The sequence below is a fragment of the Bos taurus genome, chromosome 21, assembly GCF_002263795.3.
Source record: "Bos taurus isolate L1 Dominette 01449 registration number 42190680 breed Hereford chromosome 21, ARS-UCD2.0, whole genome shotgun sequence".
In the NCBI taxonomy this organism is placed as follows: domain Eukaryota; kingdom Metazoa; phylum Chordata; class Mammalia; order Artiodactyla; family Bovidae; genus Bos; species Bos taurus.
This window is the reverse complement of record NC_037348.1, coordinates 20,094,471-20,117,106: the sequence shown is the minus strand read 5'-3', so window position 1 is coordinate 20,117,106 and position 22,636 is coordinate 20,094,471. Positions and strand designations below refer to the sequence as shown.

General features: G+C 47.9%; 1 protein-coding gene and 1 pseudogene across 1 annotated transcript; both read left to right on the top strand.

Annotated features, from left to right (window-relative positions):
* The first annotated feature begins 1,916 nt into the window (after positions 1-1,916).
* On the top strand, positions 1,917-3,932 carry LOC100336774 (myeloid-associated differentiation marker-like; annotated as a pseudogene).
* A 10,551-nt stretch (positions 3,933-14,483) lies between these two features.
* LOC100298625 (myeloid-associated differentiation marker) lies at positions 14,484-15,473 on the top strand. Its single transcript, XM_002696557.3, has one exon. The coding sequence runs from the start codon at positions 14,508-14,510 to the stop codon at positions 15,471-15,473; it is 966 nt and encodes a 321-aa protein (XP_002696603.1). The 5' UTR covers positions 14,484-14,507.
* Positions 15,474-22,636: the final 7,163 nt, after the last annotated feature.

Genomic DNA, 22,636 nt, shown 5'->3' with positions numbered 1-22,636 from the left:
CTGCAATGCAGGAAGTGGAAGAAATGTGGGTTTAATCCATGGGTCAGGAAGAGCTGTTGGAAAAGGAAATGGCAAACCAGTCTGGAAATTCTTGCTTGGAAAATCCCATGGACAGAGTAGCCTGGCAGGCTCCAGTCCAAGGGACTGTAAAGAGTCGAACATAACAGCATGCATGCACAGGTATTAAGCCCACTGCAGAGATGGAAAAACTGAGGCTCAGTGGGTAACGTGCCAGGTTCCTCCATGCCCCACATCCTCCCTGAAATTCTTACTGTCCATCTCACCTCCTCCTTCCTTCCTCTGTCCTGGTTGTGACTTTCCCAGCTCACTGTCTTCCAGTCCACATGCCTGGCTTCTGGGCAGGCAGGACTCAGCCACATCTAGGCTGTCCTCTGATGGGGGCATCATGTCCAGGCTTACAGATTAGAGTGGAGGAGAGGTTGCTGGGAAGCTCAGACAAACCTGCTGCTTTCAGCAACCCCCATGCCTCTCCTTCCTAAATCCTCCCTCTGTGCCATTAAATGGATTCAAAGGCTCCACATCAGCATACAGACACAAAATCCTTGTTCATTTTCAACCTCTTCTTCCCAGCTTGGAAACTGCCATCCAGTCTCTCAGGTCACAGAAATCCTCATTCACGTGGGATTACTCCTAGATCTTTCCAGACTCCCACCTGGATGGCAGGTTTGGAGCTTGAGCCAAACATTATGTTATTTATACTGTGGTTCCTCCAGGACACTCCATCTTGAGTCATACTGGGTTGGTGTCCACTGTCCCAGTGAGGAAGAGTCACATGTTAAGGCAAAGTTGAGGGGAGGGGATTCAGAACAGTCCCTACTTCCCATGTCATCTTATTCCCATGGCCTAGCTCTCATTCCATGGCTCCTTCCTGTTCACCCCTGGAGCTGCCCTCCTCCAGGTGGGGCTGTGTCCCTCAGATGGCAGCTCCTTCCAGTGATGCTGCAGGGAGGACAGGCCGGGACACGTGGGTCTTCAGGTTGCTGTGGAAGGAGGCCACGGCCATGAAGGCGGGTCCTGGATCCCACAGATGCAAGCTTTGGTCTTGGGCTCCCACCCACAGGCCCTGCTGACATGCTGGGTTGTAGAGGAAAGTGTTCAAATCCATGGCTTTGGCATTTTTATATGAGGTTACTACTCCTAAACTTTGACCTTAGAGAAGGCCCTTGATTCACCAAGCCTTAGTTTTTTCATCTCTAGAATGGGATTAGCAGTGGTGGCTCAGCTGGTAAAGAATCTGCCTGCAATGTGGGAGACCTGGGTTTGATCCCTGGCTTGGGAAGATCCCCTGGAGAAAGGAATGGTTACCCAATCCAGTATTCTGGCCTGAAGTATTCTCTGGGTCGCAGAGTTGGACACGACTGAGCGACTTTCACTTTAGTTTTTTCATCTCTAAAATGGGGTTAGCATACATGCACAGTCCATTTTATGAAATCCATGGAGTTAGATATGCTCCAGAATTCAGGATTTTTCAACTCCAGTTACATGTAGTGTGTCTACTCTATAGGACATCCCACCCCACCCCACTGGGGTCTGAAAGCACTTGTAATCAAACACATTAGTGTTTCTGAAATTGAACTTTTAAACACTCATACTAAGGGAAATAGAGATCATAATTTGTCTCATGTCTGTTCACATCTAATTTTGTTACCAAATAATTAAAAAAATTTTTTTCTTCAATTTTGACGCACTTGAAGGGTTGGAACTGTAGAAAGGACCATCCTACACTGTGTCTCTGTAGATAATGACACACAGCTCAGAGGGATCCAAAATGTTCCTGGTTTGAGGCCAGACCCACCCTGCTCTGAGCTTTGGGATAAGACAAGTCTTGTGACAAGGCCAAGGGTTATGGGTGGGGAGAATCGTCTTAGACCAGCTGTGCCTTTACCCAAGTGTCTGAGTCATTGGTTCCAACTCCGTAGATCCTGAGTAGCAGCCGTCGCAGGACCCGAGGCTCTTTTCAGATGTCTGATTAATCCACCTCCAAAGCTGGATCTTTCTCTGGTGGGTCCTCAGTGAAGACCCAGTCTGATGACAAAGACCAGCCTGACCATCAGGCTCACCATGAACTCGTCCTCTGGCCTGGCCTCTGCAACCATCATGGGCTACTTCCTCCGCCTGCTGCAGCTGTTCTCCACCTGCCTGGCCTTCTCGCTGGTGGCTACCACTGGCACTTGGAGGGAGACCAGAGGTAACTGGTCCATGTTCATCTGGTGCTTCTGCTTCGTCATGACCCTCCTTACTTTCATAGTCGAGTTATGTGGGCTCCAGTTCCTCTGGCCCTTTTCCTGGGACGACTTTCTCATCAACTATGCCTCCTACTCCACCCTCCTCTGCCTCTAGGCCTCCATTATTTACCCCACCACGTACCTCCAGATCGTCCCTCGTGGCAGCTCCTGGAACCACGCCATTGCTGCTACTGCTTTCTCCTGCCTCGCTTCTGTGACTTATGCCACTGAAGTAGCCTGGATCTATGCCTGGCCCAGCCAGATCACTTGCTATGTGCTCCCCATGCCAGGACTGCTCAAGGGGCTAGAGAACTTCGTGGCCTGTGTCATCTTTGGCTTCATCAGCAATACCTCCCTGTACCTGCACCAGCCGGCCCCGGTGTGGTGTGTGGCCGCATATTCCATCTGCCTCTTCCTGGGGGCCGTGGCCCTCCTGCTGTATCTGAGAGGCTATAGCAACAAGTTGCCCATTTGCTTCCCCATTTTCCTGTTGGGGTTGGCCCTGTTCTCCATCTTCCTCTATGCCAGCGCTCTGATCCTATGGCTGCTCTACCGGTTCGACAAGAATTTTGGTGGCCAGCCCCAGCGGTCCAATGATGTGAGCTGCCGCCATCACCACTTGGTGTGCATCTGGGACCAAAGACTGGTTGTAGCCATCTTGACAGTGATCAACCTGCTGATTTACGTGGCTGACCTGGTGTACTGGGCCCGCTGGGTCTTTATTAGGGACTGAGGACCAGCCCAGGGACTCCTGATCCCCTCTGCTCACAGGAGGTATCTTCACTGAGCTCTGGTGTCCTCTAATGTCTTCTTCCTGGCTCCCTCTCTCCCTCCTCACATCCTGCCCCACTCATCTCTCTCTCCTTTCTGTTTCCTTCCCTCCTTCTGCTCTGTTTTGTTTCCTTCCTGTTTTGTGTGGTTGCCCACACCCTCTTTTACTGTTTTCTCTTTTTGCTTTCACCTTTTCTACATTTTCTGCTTTCTGCCCCTTGTCTGATCATCCTTGGTTTTCTTGTCTCCTGTGTCCTGACCACCTCTCCCCATTTTCCTTCTTCTGATCCATCAGGACCCGAGACCCCTTCCTTCTCTGCCCACCGCCCCCTCCCATCTCCTCCACATCATACAGCCCTCTGTGCATCTGTTCACACCCTGGGCCTCTGGAGGTCCTCATTGCCAAGGTGTGTCTGTCCCCCTGGCAGTGCCTTAGTTAGTGTGTGTGTGTGTGTGTGTGTATATGTGTTGGGGTGGAAGCAGGTAGATAGGCACTGGGCTCACTTTCTCCCAGTAGAGGAGGGTGCACAGTGTGCCTCCCATTTAAGTTAAAAAGAAATACCTGGAGATTAATAATGTCCAGCGGGCAGGATATTCAAAGCAGAGATCTTTGGTCCGTAGGCCCTACCTGGTGCTCAGCCTCACCTGAGATTGGCTCCAGAATTTTTGCAGGCTCACTAAACATCGACTGACTAAAGCACATTTTAGAGGAAGCCAGAAGTGAATGCCTTCCAGCCCAACTACTCTCTGTGGAATCAAAAAAGGAGCTCGTGATGGACCCCAGGGCCTTGAAGACACGTGTCTGCAATGTTGGTGAGGGGCAGCAATGTGGCCCTCCTGCCTCAGTGATCAAAACAGCTTGTCCTGCCTCTGCAGTGAGAAGAGCATGGACCCACCAGCCTTAGAAGTGATGCAAATGTGGACAAAGAATGTTGCCTGCATTTTCAGAAAATGGTGAGTTATCTTGTCCATCATGTTCTCAGGCCTTCAGCCTCTGTTTCAGCACTAATATCCTATCCTGAGGGGAATTCAGGATGGAGAAAAACAAGGTACTGATCCTAGAAAGTTAAGATGCATATCAGAGGAATAATTTTTGTGAGCCCAAGCACTATATCTTTCCATACATAGAAAAGCATTAAAATCATTGACTTGAGATATCTGTTTTTCGTGATGAGCAATAACCTACTGATGTTAACTACATGTGTTCCCCCAGCCCCAGTAAAATCTTCTGTATATCCTGACTCATCCCTGACCTCTTTGGAACAGTTCCTCAGAGCTATCTGAGAGTGTCTCCTTGGCTAGAGTCCTCAGTAACATCTCCAAATTAAACATAAATTTGTGACTTTTAGGTTTTGCTTTTTTTTTTTTTTTCAGTCAACAGTTTTGGTGACTACAGAACGCACCCAGGGAAGGTTTCTCTTCTCCTGAACTCTTCGAAGCACAAGCCTTGTACCCCCAGAGGCCTCTTGTGCCTATCTGCCTCCTTAGGAAATCCAGATGAATTGGGGTGAGTCTCTCTTGGGTTTTAGATTTCCTGTTATTGTCTGATAATCCTAAATTTTATTCTGTGATGTTAAGCTCCTCTCTGGAGGAGTAGGTTCTCCTTGAGACTTAGTTTTGAGAAGCAGTAACTGGTTTGAAGTGAAGTGAAGTGAAGTCGCTCAATTGTGTCCAACTCTTTGCAATCCCATGGACTGTAGTCCACCAGACTTCTCTGTCCATGGGATTTTTCCAGGCAAGAGTACTGGAGTGGGTTGCCATTTCCTTCTCCAAGGGAATCTTCCTGACCCAGGGATCGAACCCAGGTCTCCTGCATTGTAGGCAAACACTATACGCTATCTTCAGTTAAAAGATGTGGGAAGATTTTGCTCAGTTGAAACACACTCAATGGTAATGAAATAAAATCCATACTTATGCCAAGTTGAGAAAAATTGAAGCATAAAACTTTTCTCTGCCCATTTGGGTCTCCTCCTTCACTTTTTTGTGTATTGTGCATCTGCATGAACTAGGCCTCCTTGGGAGACAACATTTTTTCTTGATCTCATCAAGAATCATGGCTTCTTAGGAGATAATCTTCCTTCTTAATTCTGTGAGGGACCAAGATGACCCAGGCTTCTCAGGTAGATTCTTCCCAGCAGTAAAGAATCCACCTACCAATGTAGGAGATGCAAGAAATGCAGGTTCAGTCCCTGGGTTGGGAAGATCTCCTGGAGGAGGAAACGCAACCCACTCCAGTATTCTTGCCTGGAAAATCCCATGGTTAGAGGAGGCTGGCAGACTATAGTCGCCAGATCGCAAGTCAGACACGACTGAGCGTGAACAAGATGACTCATACCCATTGTTCTCTTTGTTTGTGTAGATTTGGATTGAGTAAACTGACAATAATATATCATTTAATGTATAACTGTTTGTCTCAAAAGCTTATACAACTGTGCTCTGACCTATAACAGGTGGAACAGTCCTCAGAGAGATTTTTGAAAGACTGTCTCTTGGGTTATAATCCTCCAGGTTAGCTCAAATAAAAATTTCCACTTGTTTCTTAGATAGACTATGATTTTTTTTTCATGAACATTGGATTATTCTCAGTTGAAGGACACTGGGAATAGTTTATTATGTTCATACAGAGTTTATACTTACAAGTATCTGCTTAATTGATAATTAAAGGAAATCTCACCTTAAATTGGCCAGATTGTGGTTCTTTTGACATTGCAAAATTAATATATTTTTGCATGTGCAGCTAGAGGAAACAGCTTGATAAACCATCCTTTTAAAATTCTTACCTTAAAGGAACAAAAGCCCTGTAGTGAAAACTTAGATTTCTCTTCCTGTGTCTTTGTGATTAAATGTACTTGATCTTAGGCATTTCCCCACCCCTCCCTGTGTTTTTGGAGAAGGAAATGGCAACCCACTCCAGTACTATTGCCTGGAAAATCCCATGGATAGAGGAGCCTGGTAGGCTACAGTGCATGGAGTCGCAAAGAGTTGGACATGACTGAGCGACTTCACTTTCCTTTCCCTGTGTTTTAAGAGCTTGGTCTCTGTTATCCAGAGGAATTCATATGGCAGCCAGTGAAATACACTGGGATTCCAAGGAGACTTTTTGTCTGGCTCTTAGGGAAATTAGTCATAAGGGATCCCAACCCATAAGGGTCCTTTGTCATCTTAACCTTCTTTTTACTTTCTTTTTTTTTTTTTTTTAATTTTTTTCTATTTAGAGCTTTATTTTTATTTATTTATTTTTTTTAATTTTTTTTAAATTTAATTTTATTTTTAAACTTTACATAATTGTATTAGTTTTGCCAAACATCAAAATGAATCCATCACAGGTATACATGTGCTTTTTACTTTCTTATACTATTTTTGGAAGCAAACTTTCCACATTTTGTGAAGGCTACGTCCTTTGCACCTTCTTATGGTGGCACCTCCTTTTATTCTTGGTTTGGGTGGGTCTTCATTGCAGCTCTTCGTTGCTTCATGGAGCTGCCCTCTAGTTGCAGTGTGCGGGCTTCTCATAGCAGCAGGCTCTCTTGTTGCCTAGCACGGGCTCTGGGGTGTGTGGGCGCAGCAGTTGTGGCGCACTGGCTTAGTTGCTCCGTGGCATGTGGGATCTTTCCAGACCAGGGATCGAACCCATGTTTCCTGCATTGGCAGGCAAATTCTTTACCACCTAGTCACCAGTGAAGCCCTGAAATAGAACGGTTTTTAATCTTTGGTTTTCAGAAAACCTTTCTTCCTATGCTATGATCTACAGCAAATTGATAAAGTATACATTTGTAAATAAAGATGTAACATTTATCTTTTTCTCTTTACCTGATCCCTCTAGAACTTGGCTTATCCAGCTTGCTCTCCTGTGGACTTGATGATTTACTGTGACCAGATTACAACTAGTTACACTATTCACTGTTTTCATTTGTTGTCTCAAATTATGTTTGCCGCATGCCTCTCTCTGCTGTACTGTGACTTTACTAATGTCACTGCTCTATTACTTATATTCTGTCTACTTCTAAGATTAATTACTATCTCTTATTTTACCCAATGTGTAACCAAGCCTCCGATAAAATTAATGATGGCTAAACATGTTACTCTATCATGTATAAAACTCTACATAGAGTAACTGTAATACTGAAACTCTAGATTTTAGGAGAAGCAACAAGAGAAAATATTTCCTGGATCACAAAAGACTAGTGAGACAGGTGATCCATAGAATTTTGGTTTATCAACAGGACCTAATATGAAAAATAAGCTTATTAAGTGGCCTATCAAAAGAATTCTAGTGTCCTCAGACAAACTGGCTATGAAATGCCTCCCAAACCTTGGTCAAAGTTTGACCAGGAGAAATTGCCAAGGACAAAGAACATGGTTTGCCATTTCAGTAAACAATGGATGTTGCCCTCTATCTATCCATCAGCCACTGCAGCCACCCTCAAAAGTGCAACCAGGGAGGAATTCAGAATGGATAAAAACAGGATACTAGTTCAAGATGGTGAACATGCACATCTAATAACTTCAGTGAGCTCACACTCACTTCCCATAGATAGGAAAGCACTAAAATGATTAACTTGAGGTGCCTGGGTTTTATGGCTAGCAATAATCTTTTGATGGTCAACTTCATGCTATTTTTTTTTTTTTTTTCAGCAAAAACACATGCATATTCTGGCTCTTCCCTTAGCTCTTTGGAACAGTTCCACAGAACTGTCTTAGAGGCTGTCTCCAAGGCTATGGTCCTCTATAAGGTTCCTGAGTAAAACATAATTTGTAAAGTTTAGTATGTGCTTTTTTTTTCAAATTGACATTAACCTGGATTTTTTTCTTCTTTTTCCTGGTTATGAGGGCAAACAGGAAGTTGCTTTTCAATTTTTTAGGGGGTGGAGGGGTAGATTGAGGGCAAGCAGAGGGGTAGGTTTGAAACCTGCTGCTACAGTGAAAGGAATCGCATCGTTTGCATGTGTAGAGCATGCGCATGTTTCTATGTCAGATGTTTCCTAATGATCAGAGAAAGACAAAGAAAAAAACCAACCAGACAAACAGGCAAACCATAAAATCCACAGACCCTGATTACCCAAATTTGCTTAGAATGCAGAATCAACTGAGCAGGTGTCAATCTTTACCCAAACCAAGGTTTTTACAAGCCCCTGCTATTGCCTCCCCAGCCCAGAGTCTTAGGGCTCATCCCTGGGAAACTAGGGGTTGGGCCCCACCCCAATGCCCAACATCTCATCCTGTAGCTCTTAAAGGCCCCTTGCCAGCACCTCAACACCTGTCTTCAAAGTTGTGTGCCTGCGTGCTTGCTCAGAGTGTGTGTTTGTGTGTGTGTCCATCTATGCACTCCCATGCATTGAGATCAATGGCCCTTTACAGTAACCGGTGGCCAGAAACGCACCACAGTCCTTCTTCCTCTCCTAGTGTCAGAACAAAGCCTCAGAGCCCTGCATTCTAGGGTCACCAGGGCCAGAGGGGCCAGGCAAGCAGAGCTGTGGGAAGGGCAGCAGAAGGACCCCCACTGTGCCCCTCACTCCTATACTGGGATGAACCATGTGATCTTCACCCAGTGGCAGGTGCGGTGGATGGGGCGGGCACCCAGGAGGTGATCCCCATGGCAGGTATTCTTAAAAAGTAATGAAATAAAATTCATATGTTAAGGCAAGACAAAAATTTCATATGGCCAAATACATTTAACACCATATTAAAAAGTTAAACAGACTTGTTTATTGCAGGACTTCCTAGGACCTTTTATAGAGCAGTATGCATTATAAAATTACCGATAGCAGGAAGTATTTCTCAAACTTACTTGCACAATCAGGGAACTCTTTCCATGCAGCATCTTGGACTAGTGTTCCATGGACTATCCTTTGGGAACAATTAGTTTCAAGCCTTCGCTGGGAGTGATCCAGCAGTGCTGGCTGGAAAGGCTCTAATGCTCTAACATCACCTCCCACAGTGGCCCATCTCATTTGGGGGCATCTTTAATTCCTTAGGGGGTGCAAAGCCCACTTGCCCTGCTCTCTGGAGTTTGAACAGAATAGACCCAACCCTTTTCTTTTTCAGAGTCCTCTGGAAGTTCTGCTATGTCTCTGGATCTTCTGTCTTCACATCCCCTAGACTAAATGTCTCTGCATTAAGCCAGATGCTCCTTCAGGACAGGAACTAGCTTTGCTGTGGGGTCTGCAGTGCCCAGCACACAGCAAACATGCGGTAAATCACTGTTTAGAGCAGAAGTGCATAGAGTCTTCCCAGATTGCTCATACAACCACAATTGTGCCCCCATCTCCAGACTTTCCCTGCTCCTGGCTGTCTGCGATGAAGTGCTGTGGAGCCACACATGGTGCCTCACATGTTTCCAGGGACATTCGGTCTCCAGTGCTCGTTGTTCTATGGTCCCTTAACTCTTCAGATCCCGCAACTCTCTTATAGGTAATCTCGAGATGGCGACTTGTTCCCTGCTCAAGATCTTGCACAAGCTGTTCCCTCTACCTTCAACGTGGCCACCTCTTTGTCAGTCTTCAGTTCTCAGCTGAAATGCCACCTGCGTAGGAGGATCTTCCAAAAGTCATCTGCTTCGTCCCGGGACCGTTGTTCTCTTCATCGTGCTGGTCACTTCTTGAGGTTACCTTGTTAGAGGATTTAACTAGTTTATGGATTTGTCATCTGACACACCCACTGGAGCAGAGCTCCATGCAAATAAGCATCTAGTGTCTGTGGTCACCTCTGGGTCTCTGGGCCAAGTCCATCCAGGGCATAGTTTGGACAAATGAACAACTGGAATCAGTGATCATTGGAAAAGGAGGTGTTCTTATCACATGTAGACAAAGTGATAATTATTACGATAAAGTGGATGGGGAGGAAACTTTGGGTGGTGATGGAACAGTTTATGGCCTTGAGACTGTTGATGGTTTCATGAAATGTATATTTATCTGAAAACTCATTGAGTTGTATACAGAACAGTTTCATATCAATAATATCTAAATAAAGAAGTTTTTTAAAAGCTAACATAAAAAAGTAGTTAAGAACCCCACATGGTAACATAAAAATCAAATATAATGTTTGGAAAGACAAAATAATATATATTACAATTATGATAAGGTAAAAATAAGCTTTATATGGATATACATTACAAAGAAACACATTTGTGTTACTAAAAAAAAAATCGATCGTGGAGGTCTTGTCATCTTGGACCACATAGACTCTCCTCCCACATTTCATCATAAATGCTCCTGTCACTGTTCAGCCAGACATCCTAGGGCAAAGTGAGGCTGTGAGGTGCTGACCTTCTACTAGGGGCAGATTCAGGAGCTGCATCTGGCTGCCTGGGCAGCTCCGGGCAGTTGGGCCTGTGAAGGACCCTTGTCACCTTTGACTGTGCGGTCACTCACCAGGGAGGGCTAGTCTGCCTGAGAATTCTCCTATCTTGATCAGCTCCACCCCTCATGAAGTGCACGAGCCAGGCCTCCAGGTGCAGGCGCAGGAAGAGCCCGTGTGTCAGGAGGGTCCTCCAGGAGACGCGGAGGCAGGAACCCAGGCTGCCTCCCTGACGCTCTGGCCTCCATTCCATTTTCCTCCTACAGCCAGAGTGTCAGTTCCAAAGTGGGCCTCTGATGGATCAGCCCCTCCCTAGAGAATGTCAGTGAGGCCTCATCACTTACAGCTAAATACCTATGTCTCTGGCGTTCAGGTCCATCTACATTGGGCCCTGTCTGCTGCCCCTGCAACACCTCCCTTCCTCCCCACTTCACCTGTTTGGCCCAGGTAAGACCCAGGAACTTGTGATGACCTGTCCACACCAGGCTGCTTCACAGAAGGGCAAAGACCGAAAACTATCAATCTGGGAGCAATCAGACGTGGAGCTGGTGAGATTCTGGAAGCCTTCCTGGAGGGGGTGATTAAAAGTCAAGTCTTTAAGGAGGAAAAGAAGAGAGAAAGAACCTATAGAATTAATTGATTTGCTCAAGTTTCTCCTGAATCTTCAGTGGCAGAACTGATGTGGCCCCTGCTTGTCTGTAGGAGGGAGGAGAAAGGAGAGTTGAGCATAGATATCTGGAGGCTGGCCTATTTGTCCACTTGGGTCAGGAATGAGACTTTGGGGTGGCACAAGGTGAGGAGTTGGAGCTCAGACACTTCCCTAAAGCCAGGATCACGTGGTCTGCAGCCTCGGAGCAAGGGTTGACAAGGAAAACCAGGCCCTTCAGAAAGAGGAAAGGTCAAGGCTGATACCTACCTCCACGGGAGGTTTTTTTTTTGTCTCCACAAGAGAAATAGAAACTTCAGGTCTTCACTTGTGGATTTGGGCCCAAAAGTTCTCAATCCCTCAGGTCCAGTGGCTCTACAAACTGGGGAAATTAACACAATAGGTGCCAAACAGGTGATTGGCGTGGAGGGTCCTGAGCAGAAGCAAATGCAATTATTCTTTGGTGAAACTTTCGTGAAACTCCCAACATGGATGTCAGGATCCTGCCAGGAAAAGGGATCCTGTAGAAGGGGTGTCACAGTGTAATGACAAAGTACACAAGGGATCAACCCACTGTGAGTCCCAAGAACTCCAGTGAACACAGAACAATCTGCAAAAGAAAACAAATTCACTTAGTATGATAGACACATCAGGAAAAGACACAGTGAAAAAAGGACAGGAAGATCTGAGTGAGGACCACAACGGATTGAAGATTGTCCTCCGAAAATGTCATTTCTACTCAGAAAACACATTCATTTAGAAATAGGGTCTTTGGAGACATATTTAGTTAAGGCCTCTGGGATGGAAAACATCCTGGGTGGAGTGTGAAACCAAAGTCCAGTGACTGGTGTCTTCATAAGAGGAAGGACAGAGAGGTTTGCACACACAGAGTTGAGAGAGGATGAGTGCGTGAAGGTGGAGGCGCAGATGGAGTTAAGTGGCTTCAAGCTGAAGGCGGGAACTGGCTTGGATTGAGTGTGCCATGCGTCAGGCCCTCTGATTAGCCCTTTACATGTTTTTATTCATTATTTAACACAAAGTAGGTATTAAGCCCATTGCACAGGTGGGGAAACTTCAGGATCATTTAGCTATAAGTGTCTGCCAAAGCTCCAGAGCCTCTTTGTAACTCTGAGTATCCATTTTTCCTTCTTCCTACTCTGCCTTTCTCTGGCACCTCTTCCTTCCTTCCTTTTCTGGCCTTGACCTTCCCAGCTCACTGTCTTCCAGTCCACATGCCAGGCTGCTGGGCAGGCAGGGCTCAGCCACATCCAGGCTGTGCTCTGACAGGGGCACCATGAACAGGCTCATGGATTAGAGTGGAGGAGGTGCTACTGGGAGACTCAGGCAAACCTGCTGATTTCCAGGTGGGGGAACTGGGGCCCAGAGAGGGCACAGGCCTTACCCAGGGCCACACAGCTGGAACCCCCATGCCTCTCCTTCCCCAAGCCCTCTGTGCCATCAAATGGATCCAAAGCTGTCATTTAACCTTAGGTGGAATCAAGGGTGACTTTGGAGAGGTTGGTCGGGGGACAGTTGGGGAACAGACAGCATGACACCTCCAGACTCCCTCACCCCAGTGCCCTTTCCCAACCCTGGCAGTGCCCACTGGGAGGCCCGCAGGCTCCAGGGCTCCACTGGCAATTGGGGCTGAAGGAGCTTTGTGAGCCCAGAGAGGTTCTCTGGGTTTGCTCTGTGTTTCTCTTTCCAGCCTCAGCTTGTCCCAGGGTTTATTATCAGCAAAGGTGACAAGGCCCCTGATGGCAGGAAGCTGGCTGGGGCTCAGGCTGCTGGCCCTTCTGCCCTGGGGGCCTCTCAGCAAATAGTCCCTTGGAAGCAGGGCAGCTGTCCCTGTGGAGGGGGTGGGCTGGGAGGGGCCTCACTCCCCCACACTGGACCCTGGAGGAGCCCCTGTGTGTCAGGACTGCAGCCCTGGCTGGTGGGACTGTCTTGGGCAGGTGACCTGGGCAATTCCATGGTCTCCAGGGTTCCTGCCTTTCTGGCCATGTGTCCCTGTCACAGCCCTGAAACACCTTTAGGCCCCTGTTTTCCTCTCTCAGTTCCAGTCCAGGCCCCTCCTCCACGGGGAAGGTTGGCTCCATGCCTGCATCCCTTCTGGGTCAGAAGACACCTACTGGGCTGCCTCAGGGCCACTGGGACCCTGCAATCCCTCCCCCCAACCCCAGCTGCCCCCAATATCTCCACTCTGCCCCCCGCCCCCACCCGGTCCCGGGTGGGCCTCCCAGGGGTCTAGCAGGTAGCTCCTCTTTCAGCTCCTGCTCTTAAAAGGGGTTAGATTCTCACGTGGATGGAAGCTTTGGAGCTTATAAAGCTGGCATTTTAATATTTGTTTCTTGGTTCCTCCAGGACACTCACCTGGGCGTCATGCTGGATTGGGGTCTCCCTTTCCATGTGGGGAAGAGTCACATGTTAAGGCAAAATTCCCCAGGGTGGGAAGGATTCACAACAGTTCCTACTTCCCATGTCATCTCGTCCCCACGGCCTTGCTCTCACCCCATTGCTCCTCCCTGTTCAGCCCTGGAGCTGCCCTCCTCCGGGTGGGGCTGTGTCCCCTCAGATGGCAGCTCCTTCTAGTGATGCTGCAGGGAGGAGAGGCCAGGACACGTGTGTCTTCAGATGCTGTGGAAGGAGGCCGTGGCCCTGAAGGTGTGTCCTGGGTCCCAGAGCCCTGAGCTTTGGTCCTGGGCTCCCACCCGCGGGCCCTGCTGACATGTGCGCAGTGGAACAAAAGGCTCAAACTCACAGCTTTGGCATTTTCATCTGAAGTTCTCACTTCCTAGGCATGGGACCTTAGGGTAGAGATTTTTTTCCCTCAAGCATTAGCTTTCTTATCTGTAAAATGGAGTTAGCAGTACAATCCATAATGCCTTTTATGAAATTGTTGGGGTCAGATATACTCCAAAATTCAGAATTTTTCACCTTTAGGCAGGTGGCATGTTTCATCTACTCTATATGACCTCACACCCCACTGGGGTCTGAAAGCATCCTGCAACCAAACACAGTAGTGTTTCTTCAACCAAACTTGAACATTCACACTAAGTGAAATAAATAAAGGCCATAAATTGTCTCATGTCTGTTCAGATCAAATTTGTTTCAAATGACTTTTTAAAAAATTTTCTACATTTTCCAGAGCCTTGAAGGGTTGGTCTTGCAGATAAGGACCATGTGTCTCCGTAGATAATGGCACGCAGCACAAAGAGGTGAAAAACGTTCACGGTTTGGTGCCAGACCCAACCCAGCTGTGAGGTTTGGGATAAGACAGGTCTCCCGACAAGGCCAAGGGTGATGGGTGAGGAGAATCATTCTGGAGCAGCTGTACTGTTACCCAGGTGTCTGGGCCACTGGTTCTAACTCTACGGATCCTGAGCCTCATCCATCACAGGACCCTGAGCCTCATCCATCACAGGACCCTGAGCCTTTCCCTGGTATCTGACTTAATCCACCTCCGGAGCTGGATCTTTCTCTCGTGGGTCCTCAGCGAAGGCCAGGCCTTACCCGGGACAGTGACCAATTTGACCAAATGAACCACCATGTCCACCACTTCGTCATCCCCAGGCCTTTGCTCCTGGACTGTCATGGGCTGCTCCGTCCGCCTGCTGCAGCTGCTCTCCACCGGTGTGGCCTCCTCGCTGGTGGCCAGCGTGGGCACTCAGCGGGTGGGCGTAGATAACTGGTTCATGTTCTTCTGGTGCTTCTGCTACGTTGTGACCCTCCTCATCATCATTGTGGAATACAGTAACCTCCGGTCCCACTTTTCCTCCCACTGGTACAACTTCCCCATCAACTACGCCTGCTATGCCGCTCTCTTCTGCTTCTCAACCTCCATCATCTCTGCCACTACTTATGTCCCGTTCTTGCCTCAGGGCCCCACCCGGAACCACGCCATCACTGCCACAGCATTCTCTTGCATCGCTGCTGTGGCTTACGGGACCGAATTTGTCGGGACCTGGGTGGGTCACCGGCCCAGAAGGATCATCACCTATGTGCATACGCTGCATGGCCTGCTCAAGCTGCTGGAGAACTTTGTGGCTTGCATCATCTTCGCTTTCATCAGCAACACCTCCCTGTACCAGCACCAGCCAGCCCTGGTGTGGTGCGTGGCTGTGTACTCCACCTGTTTCATCCTGGGGACCCTGGCCATCCTGCTGGGCTTGCTCTACTGTGACAATTGGCTGCCCATCCGCTTCCCTGTTTCCCAGCTTGGGCTGACCCTGTTTTGCATCCTCCTCTACATCAGCGCTCTGGTCCTCTGGCCGCTCTATCAGTTCAATGAGGAGCTGGGCGGCCAGTCCCAGCGATCCAGTGATACGACCTGCAGAGATGAGTTCACTACTTACGTGTGCAACTGGGACCAGCGACTGGCTGTGGCCGTCCTGACAGCCATCAACTTGCTGCTTTATGTGGCCGACCTGGTGATCGCGAGCTGCCTGGTCAGTGACAGGCTCCACCCACGGGCTCCAGATTCCCTATACTTATGGAGATATTATGTCGTCTAATGTCTCCCTGGCTCCCTCTCTCCCTCATCACATCCTTCTCCACTCATTTCACTCTCCTTTCCGTTTCCTTCCCTCCTTCTGCTCTGTGTCCTTCCTGTTCTGTGTGGTTGCCCACACCGTTTTGCCTCTTTCTCATTTTTCCTACATTTTTTGCTTTCTGCCCCTTTTCTGGTCATCCTTGGTTTCTCATCTCTGGTGTCCTGACAACCTCTCCCCATTTTCCTTCTTCTGATCCATCAGGACCTGAGACTCCTTCCTTCTCTGCCCACCGCCCCCTCCCACCTCCTAAGGTGCTGACTCCACGGCACAAAGCCATCTGTGCAGCTGTTGACAGCCTGGGCCTCTAGGGGGGCCTTGTTGCCAAAGCACATCTGTCCCCTTGGCGGTGCCTTAGTTGGTGTGTGTGTGGAGGGTGGTTTGGGGTGGTGGTGGGTACCTAGTGATTGTGTCTGCTTTCTCCCAGTGGTGGGCAGTGTACAGTGCTCTTCCCTTCTAACTGAAAAAAAGCAAAATAAAACTCAGGGGGTCAATAATTTCCAGTGGGCAGAAGGCTTAGAGCAGGGACCCTGGATTTTGAGACCCCACCTGGATTGCTCAGCCCACCTGAGACTGGCTCCAGAACTTTTGCAAGCTCACTAAATACCTGCTGCCTAGAGGGTATCTTAGAGGAAGCCAGGGGTGGATGCCTTCCATCCCAGCTGCTCTCTGGGTATCAAACAAGTGTAATAGAAAGCAAGCTCTTGTGCTTTGTGCACTGTAAGGCCAAGCAATACCGGAATGTCTGAGTTTGGAGTAGAAAAAAAGGTTTACTGCAAGATCATGGGAGGAAAAAGGTGGCTCATGTCCAAAAGCCCTAACTCCCCTAAGAGTATCAGGATATTTAAAGGCCAGGTAAGGGAGGAGGGTCTCAGGATAGCGAGCAGCTACTATGCAATGCTCTGATTATGAGTCCTTACCTCCAGGAGGCCTGGGGGCTATGTGCTCAAGGTCTTGAAGTGGTTCTGTTTAGTTCAGTTTAATTTCTCAGCCGTGTCTGACTTTGCAACCCCATGGACTGTAGCACGCCAGGCTTCCCTGTCCATCACCAACTCCAAGAGATTACTCAAACTCATGTCCATTGAGTCGGTGATGCCATCCAACCATCTCATCCTCTGTCGTCCCCTTCTCCTCCTGCCTTCAATCTTTCCCAGCATCAGGGTCCTTTCAAATGAGTCAGTTCTTCACATCAGGTGCCAAAGTATTGGCGTTTCAGCTTCAGCATCAGTCCCTCCAATGAATATTCAGGACTGATTTCCTTTAGAATGTACTGGTTAGATCTCCTTGCAGTCCAAGGGACTCTCAAGAGTCTTCTCCAACACCCCAGTTCAAAAGCATCAATTCTTCAGTGCTCAGCTTTCTTTATAGTCCAGCTTTTGAAGTGGTTAAGGGTGCTCGCTTCGGCAGCACATATACTAAAAAAAATTGAAGTGGTTAAGGTCTCACATTCACTCAGGGTTTTTCACATCTGTAAAACAACTCTGAAAATGTGCATCAGATAGTGTCTTCTAGGTACTTCAAAAGGAGCTAAAGCAGAGGGTTTGAGGGAGGGATCTCCAGTATTCTTGCTTGGAGAATCCCAGAGAAACCTGTGGGCTACAATCCATGGAGTCACAAGAGTTGGACACAACTGAGTGACTAACACTTTCTTTCTGGTCCAAGAAGCCCCCATAGGGTCCTGCTCGGTTACAAAAGAAACGATCAAAAAAATATGGTCTTGGAGAAACCTGCCTGCATGTTTGCGAAGGGCATCCCTGTGGCCCTCCGGCCTTAGTGTTCCCAGGCCTCTTCAGGAAGAAGTAATGGCCACTGCCAGCCTTGAAGGTGATGATAGGATGGGTATTTTTTGCTTTGCTTTTCTAGTCTGGGTGGCAAAAATTACTGGGTGACCCTATTCTTAAAGGGAAAGTTTCTTTTCAAATTTTTCTTGGGAGTGTGGGATGGGTAGATGGGGAAGGAGGGAGGTGGGCAGGGCATAACATTTTAGAGAAGGACATAGCCCAAGGACAGGGCATAAATTGATTATTACTGAAGTAGGGGATATTTGGGCCCCTGGAATGGACAGCTGGCCCCTGGAATGGACAGCTGGTGTTTGTCAAATGGGCTAAAACTGAAGCTCTGTTCTCAACCAGACATTCCAAAGACAAAGCTAGTGGCAGAAGCTGAGCTCTGTTAAAGCAGAGATAAGGTTTCCACTCCCGAGGTCAAGGAAGACTTCCCCATCTGCACATGTGTGGAAGGCTCCTTGTAGTTCAAAAAGGAAAATGGCAGCACCCCATAATAAGTGTGGACATGCACCCACAGGCTTCTGCATTGGGATTCATCTTAGCAAAAAGTTGCGTACACATCTTGGTCAAATGTAAACAAAGACCTTGAAGGATTATCCTATATAAGCAACATAAATCACCTCCTATTGCACTCCTCTCCAAGTGTCTATTTCTGGCCTCCTTCTGACTTAAATAAAAAAACTGTTTCTCTGTGTGTTTTCCCACATGTAATACTGTGTCTCTAATAATAAACTGTGTACCTGTTTTTACGGTTTTTGCCGTCTTGAAACGTTCTTGCTTTCAAATGGGGGAAAAAGCAGGGCCACTTTTCTTCTAGCCTCCAGCCCCTGGTGGCAAGGAGTCTTGGTTTTTATCCAGGCTACCCAGGTTCAATTCCTGGGCAGGAAGCTAAGATCTCTTGTCAGGACCATTCATAGCTGTCTCTCTGAGGTCAATGCCAGACTGCTTTAGTTAAAGAAAGTGGTAGGTGAGGCCAGCATCTTACTTGCAACAGGCAAAATTGGATGTGGGCACACCAAACAGGAGGAAAGAGCAAAAGGAAGGAAGGAAACAGAAGTCTGTTTAGAGTCGGATGGGCCTGGAATGAATCCCTTGGGTTCTTAACCTCACCTGGAGACCCTTATCCATGTAGTGGGCTGTTTAGGACACTCCTTGCAGGGTTGTGCCCTCTCTGCATGAACAGCAGCCAAGGGAGAGATGAGGGAGAGGCTGAATGGTGACAAAAGTCCCCACAGTGGTGTGCTCATCTCCTAGGCCAGTGGTTTATCCATGATGACACAGCATAATCACCTAATGCTCTGGCAGTGCTTCTCAAACATGGTTCCCGGGCCAGCAACAGAATATCAACATGGGGTAGAGGGCGTCGAATTAAAAAAAAAAAAAAAGAACATGAGAGTTGTGCTTTAAGTTTTATTTGGGGCAAAATGAGGACTGTAGCCTGGGAGATAGCATCTCAGGTAGCTCTGAGAGACTGCTCCAAAGAGGCAATTTATATATGATTTTCATGAAAGGGGAATATGTGCAGTCAAGCACATATTTTTCCAGAAGGTTCCAACTAGTCTCATGAAGGTTTTGCTAGTCATGAGGAACAGTGGTCACCATGAAGGATTTAGTGTTTTTGTAGATATGAGGAGGTACAAGAACTGGGCTCATAAAATCGGCTCCTGAAAATATCTGTCTAAAGACCTGTCCTGCCAGGACCCCAAGCACAGAGGGCCTCATTTCTGCTCTCCACCCTGAACTCCTTTTAGGGGGTGTTGAAGGTCAGCAGCTGCAGTAGCACATGATTTAATCCTTGTAGAGGTAGATGGCAAGCGCCAATTTGTAGCCGATAGGGGGAACTTGTTGGGAATGCAGATTCCTGGGTTCTACCTGAGACCTGCTGAATCAGGAATTCTGGGATGGGGCCCAAGAGCCCCCAGGTGATGCTGCTCTTGGTCCACTGTGAGAACATGGTGCTCAGGTCCTGGGTGCTGAAAAACCCCTCAGGTGACTCCAATGTCTCAACATTCAGAATCACCTCTAGAACGGAACTTCCATGGTGGTAGTGGTTAAGAATCTGCCTTGCAGTGCAGGGGACATGGGTTCAATCCCTGGTCAGGGAACTAAGATATCACATGCCATGGAGCAACTGTGTCCACTGCAGCTGGAGAGTCTATGTACTGCAATGAAAGATTCCACAAGTTAAAAAAATATCCAATGCAGCCAAATAAATAAAAGAAATAATTCTAGAAGTCAAAATACTAATAGGTTTCTGCCCTAACCCCATTGCCCAACCCCAGTGATTCTGGTTCAGTGAACCTGAAACGGGACCCAGGCAGGGATTAAAAAACAACTCAGAAACTGATTCCTATTCACAGTCACTGCTCTAGTTTGGACCCTTCTCCCCACATACTATGCACAACCTTTCTTCACAGGCTGGGCCCTGCAGCAGAGGATGACTGCTCTCCTAGGTGGGCCTGTGGTGCAGAGAATAATCACAGTTACAGACATTTGGTGGCTGCTTGATCTATGACAGGCCTGGTGCTTGGGGTTTGTATCAACATCTCATGAGAACCCTATGAATGGTTACATTCCCCTACTTTACAGAGGGTGAAACTGAGGCACAGAGAGGTTGAGTCACTCACCCTAGGTCACACAGCTACTAAATAGCAGAACCAGGATCCATCCTAGTTCCTCCAGACTCCAGAGTCCACTACCTTTTCTCCCCCTTTTTATAAATGAGAGGAGGTGTAACTGAGCAGGAACCCATGAGATCTTCCCAGGACAGGCCCCTCCCCGATATCCTCTGCTTTAGCTCTTCTCTGGAGTTTCTAGTTCCAGAAAAACATCTATTTCTGCTTTATTGACTATGCCAAAGCCTTTGACTGTGTGGATCACAATAAACTGTGGAAAATTTTGAAAGAAATGGGAATACAAGACCACCTGACCTGCCTCTTGAGAAACCTATATGCAGGTCAGGAAGCAACAGTTAGAACTGGACATGGAACAACAGACTGGTTCCAAACAGGAAAAGGAGTACGTCAAGGCTGTATATTGTCACCCTGCTTATTTAACTTACATGCAGAGTACATCATGAGAAACGCTGGGCTGGAAGAAGCACGGGTTGGAATCAAGATTGCAGGGAGAAATATCAATAACCTCAGATATGCAGATGACACCATCCTTATGGCAGTAAGTGAAGAGGAACTAAAAAGCCTCTTGATGAAAGTGAAAGAGGAGAGTGAAAAAGTTGGCTTAAAGCTCAATATTCAGAAAACTAAGATCATGGCATCTGGTCCCATCACTTCATGGGAAATAGATGGGGAAACAGTGGAAACAGTGGCAGACTTTATTTTTTGGGACTCCAAAATCACTGCAGATGGTGATTGCAGCCATGAAATTAAAAGACTCTTACTCCTTGGAAGGAAAGTTATGACCAACCTAGGTAGCATATTCAAAAGCAGAGATATTACTTTGCCAACAAAGGTCCGTTTAGTCAAGGCTATGGTTTTTCCAGTAGTCATGTATGGATGTGAGAGTTGGACTGTGAAGAAAGCTGAGTGCTAAAGAATTGATGCTTTTGAACTGTGGTGTTGGAGAAGACTCTTGAGAGTCCCTTGGACTGCAATGAGATCCAACCAGTCCATTCTAAAGGAGATCAGTCCTGGGTGTTCTTTGGAAGGAATGATGCTGAAGCGGAAACTCCAGTACTTTGGCCACCTCATGTGAAGAGTTGACTCATTGGAGAAGATTCTGATGCTGGGAGGGATTGGGGGCAGGAGGAGAAGGAAACGACAGAGGATGAGATGGCTGGATGACATCACTGACTCGATGGACGTGAGTTTGAGTGAACGGACACGACTGAGCGACTGAACTGAACTGAGCTAAACTGAAGTTTCTAGATAATAAATAGTAGGTGATGCACATTTCCTGAGATGGTCTGCAGATGTGAAAACCAACTCCCTCTCCAACAAATGGAAGAGGTTAACTGCCTGATGGCCAGAAGCACGTAGCCCCGGGCCTCCTGGAGCCTAAGGACTGATAGAGTTCAGCCCTGTGACACCACCTTGCAGTCACGCCATCAGCCAATCAGAGAAATGTGCAGGAGTTAATCACAGACCCTAGGACACTCCCTGCCCCCAACACGGCTTTTAAAACAGCTTTGCTGAAACTCTTCAGGGAGTATTTTAGGGCACAAGCCACGTGTCTCCTTGCATGGCTCTACAATAAACCTTTTTCTGGTCCAAACCTCAACATTTCAGTTTGTTTGGCCTCACTGTGCATGGGGCCCAAGAACTTGTAGGAACAGAGGGATGAGGTGCTGAAGGTCAGAAGGGGGCACCCATCACTTTTCTTGTACATTTGCCTGGAAGCTCCCCAGTGCTGGGGCACCAATTTCAAAATGGGGTGAATGGACCTCTGAGCCAGGTGCCACCCCCAGGAAATAATGCCCCCCTCCCATGAGCAAATGGAACTGGAACAGGGAGGCAAAGGGAGGGGTATTGATTAGTCACGTGGTCTGCTCTCTGGGCCCACAGGATTCAGGGTGTTCCTGTCCTGGCTCAAGTGTTCATCGCCCTCTCAGTGCTGGGTGGTGTCCACCAACACTTGACTCAGAGAGAATAAAGAAAAAGAGGAGGATCTGAGGGAGTAGAGAGAATATGGAACCATTTTACTACTAAAAAAGCATTTTCCAAGAGCAAGGGAATATTTGCTCTGGAAAGATGAGGATCTAGTCCTCGGGCAGGGCCAGGATGAACTCCACCAGGCAGGCAGCCCTACTGCTCTCGAATTCTCCTGGAGATGAGGTAGAGCTCCATGGCTGCCCTGGTATCTTCCACCAAGTTGTATCCCAGCACACTGTCCTGCAGACTCAGGACTGAGAGGGGCCTGGGGGCTGAATCCAGGTGCCATGTGACCTGGGACTTCCCTGCTCACACCCTGACTCCAGGGCTGAAGTAGGTCAGAGTGAGTCTCCAAGGGCTCTGATACAATAGTCTCAGCAAGTGCTGAAGCAGGCCTGGCTTCAAGCAGTTCTCACAGGGAGGCCAGGGCCTGGAGAACATGGACACAGATGTTTCTAGAGTGCTCCTTGCTCAGCATGTTGAGAACAGGGATCTTCAGTGAGTCCAGGAGCTGATACTCTGTCCTCGGTCCCTGGTGCCACAAGCCCAGCAGAGGGGCCCAAACTCAGGTCTATTTCCCGCCTTCTGCACATTCCTGCTCCCCAGACAAGCTGCCCCCACTCCTCAGACTGGAGCTCAGGTTTCTCCCTCCCCAGTCCCTGCTTCCTGCCTCCTCCACTAAGACACACCCTTCACCCTCCACTTGGACTTAGTGTCCTGCCTGCCCCTGTCC

What these genes read in the sequence shown, in the direction of transcription:
- LOC100298625 (XM_002696557.3), top strand. Translation starts at nt 14,508, where the DNA reads ATGTCCACCACTTCGTCATCCCCAGGCCTTTGCTCCTGGACTGTCATG.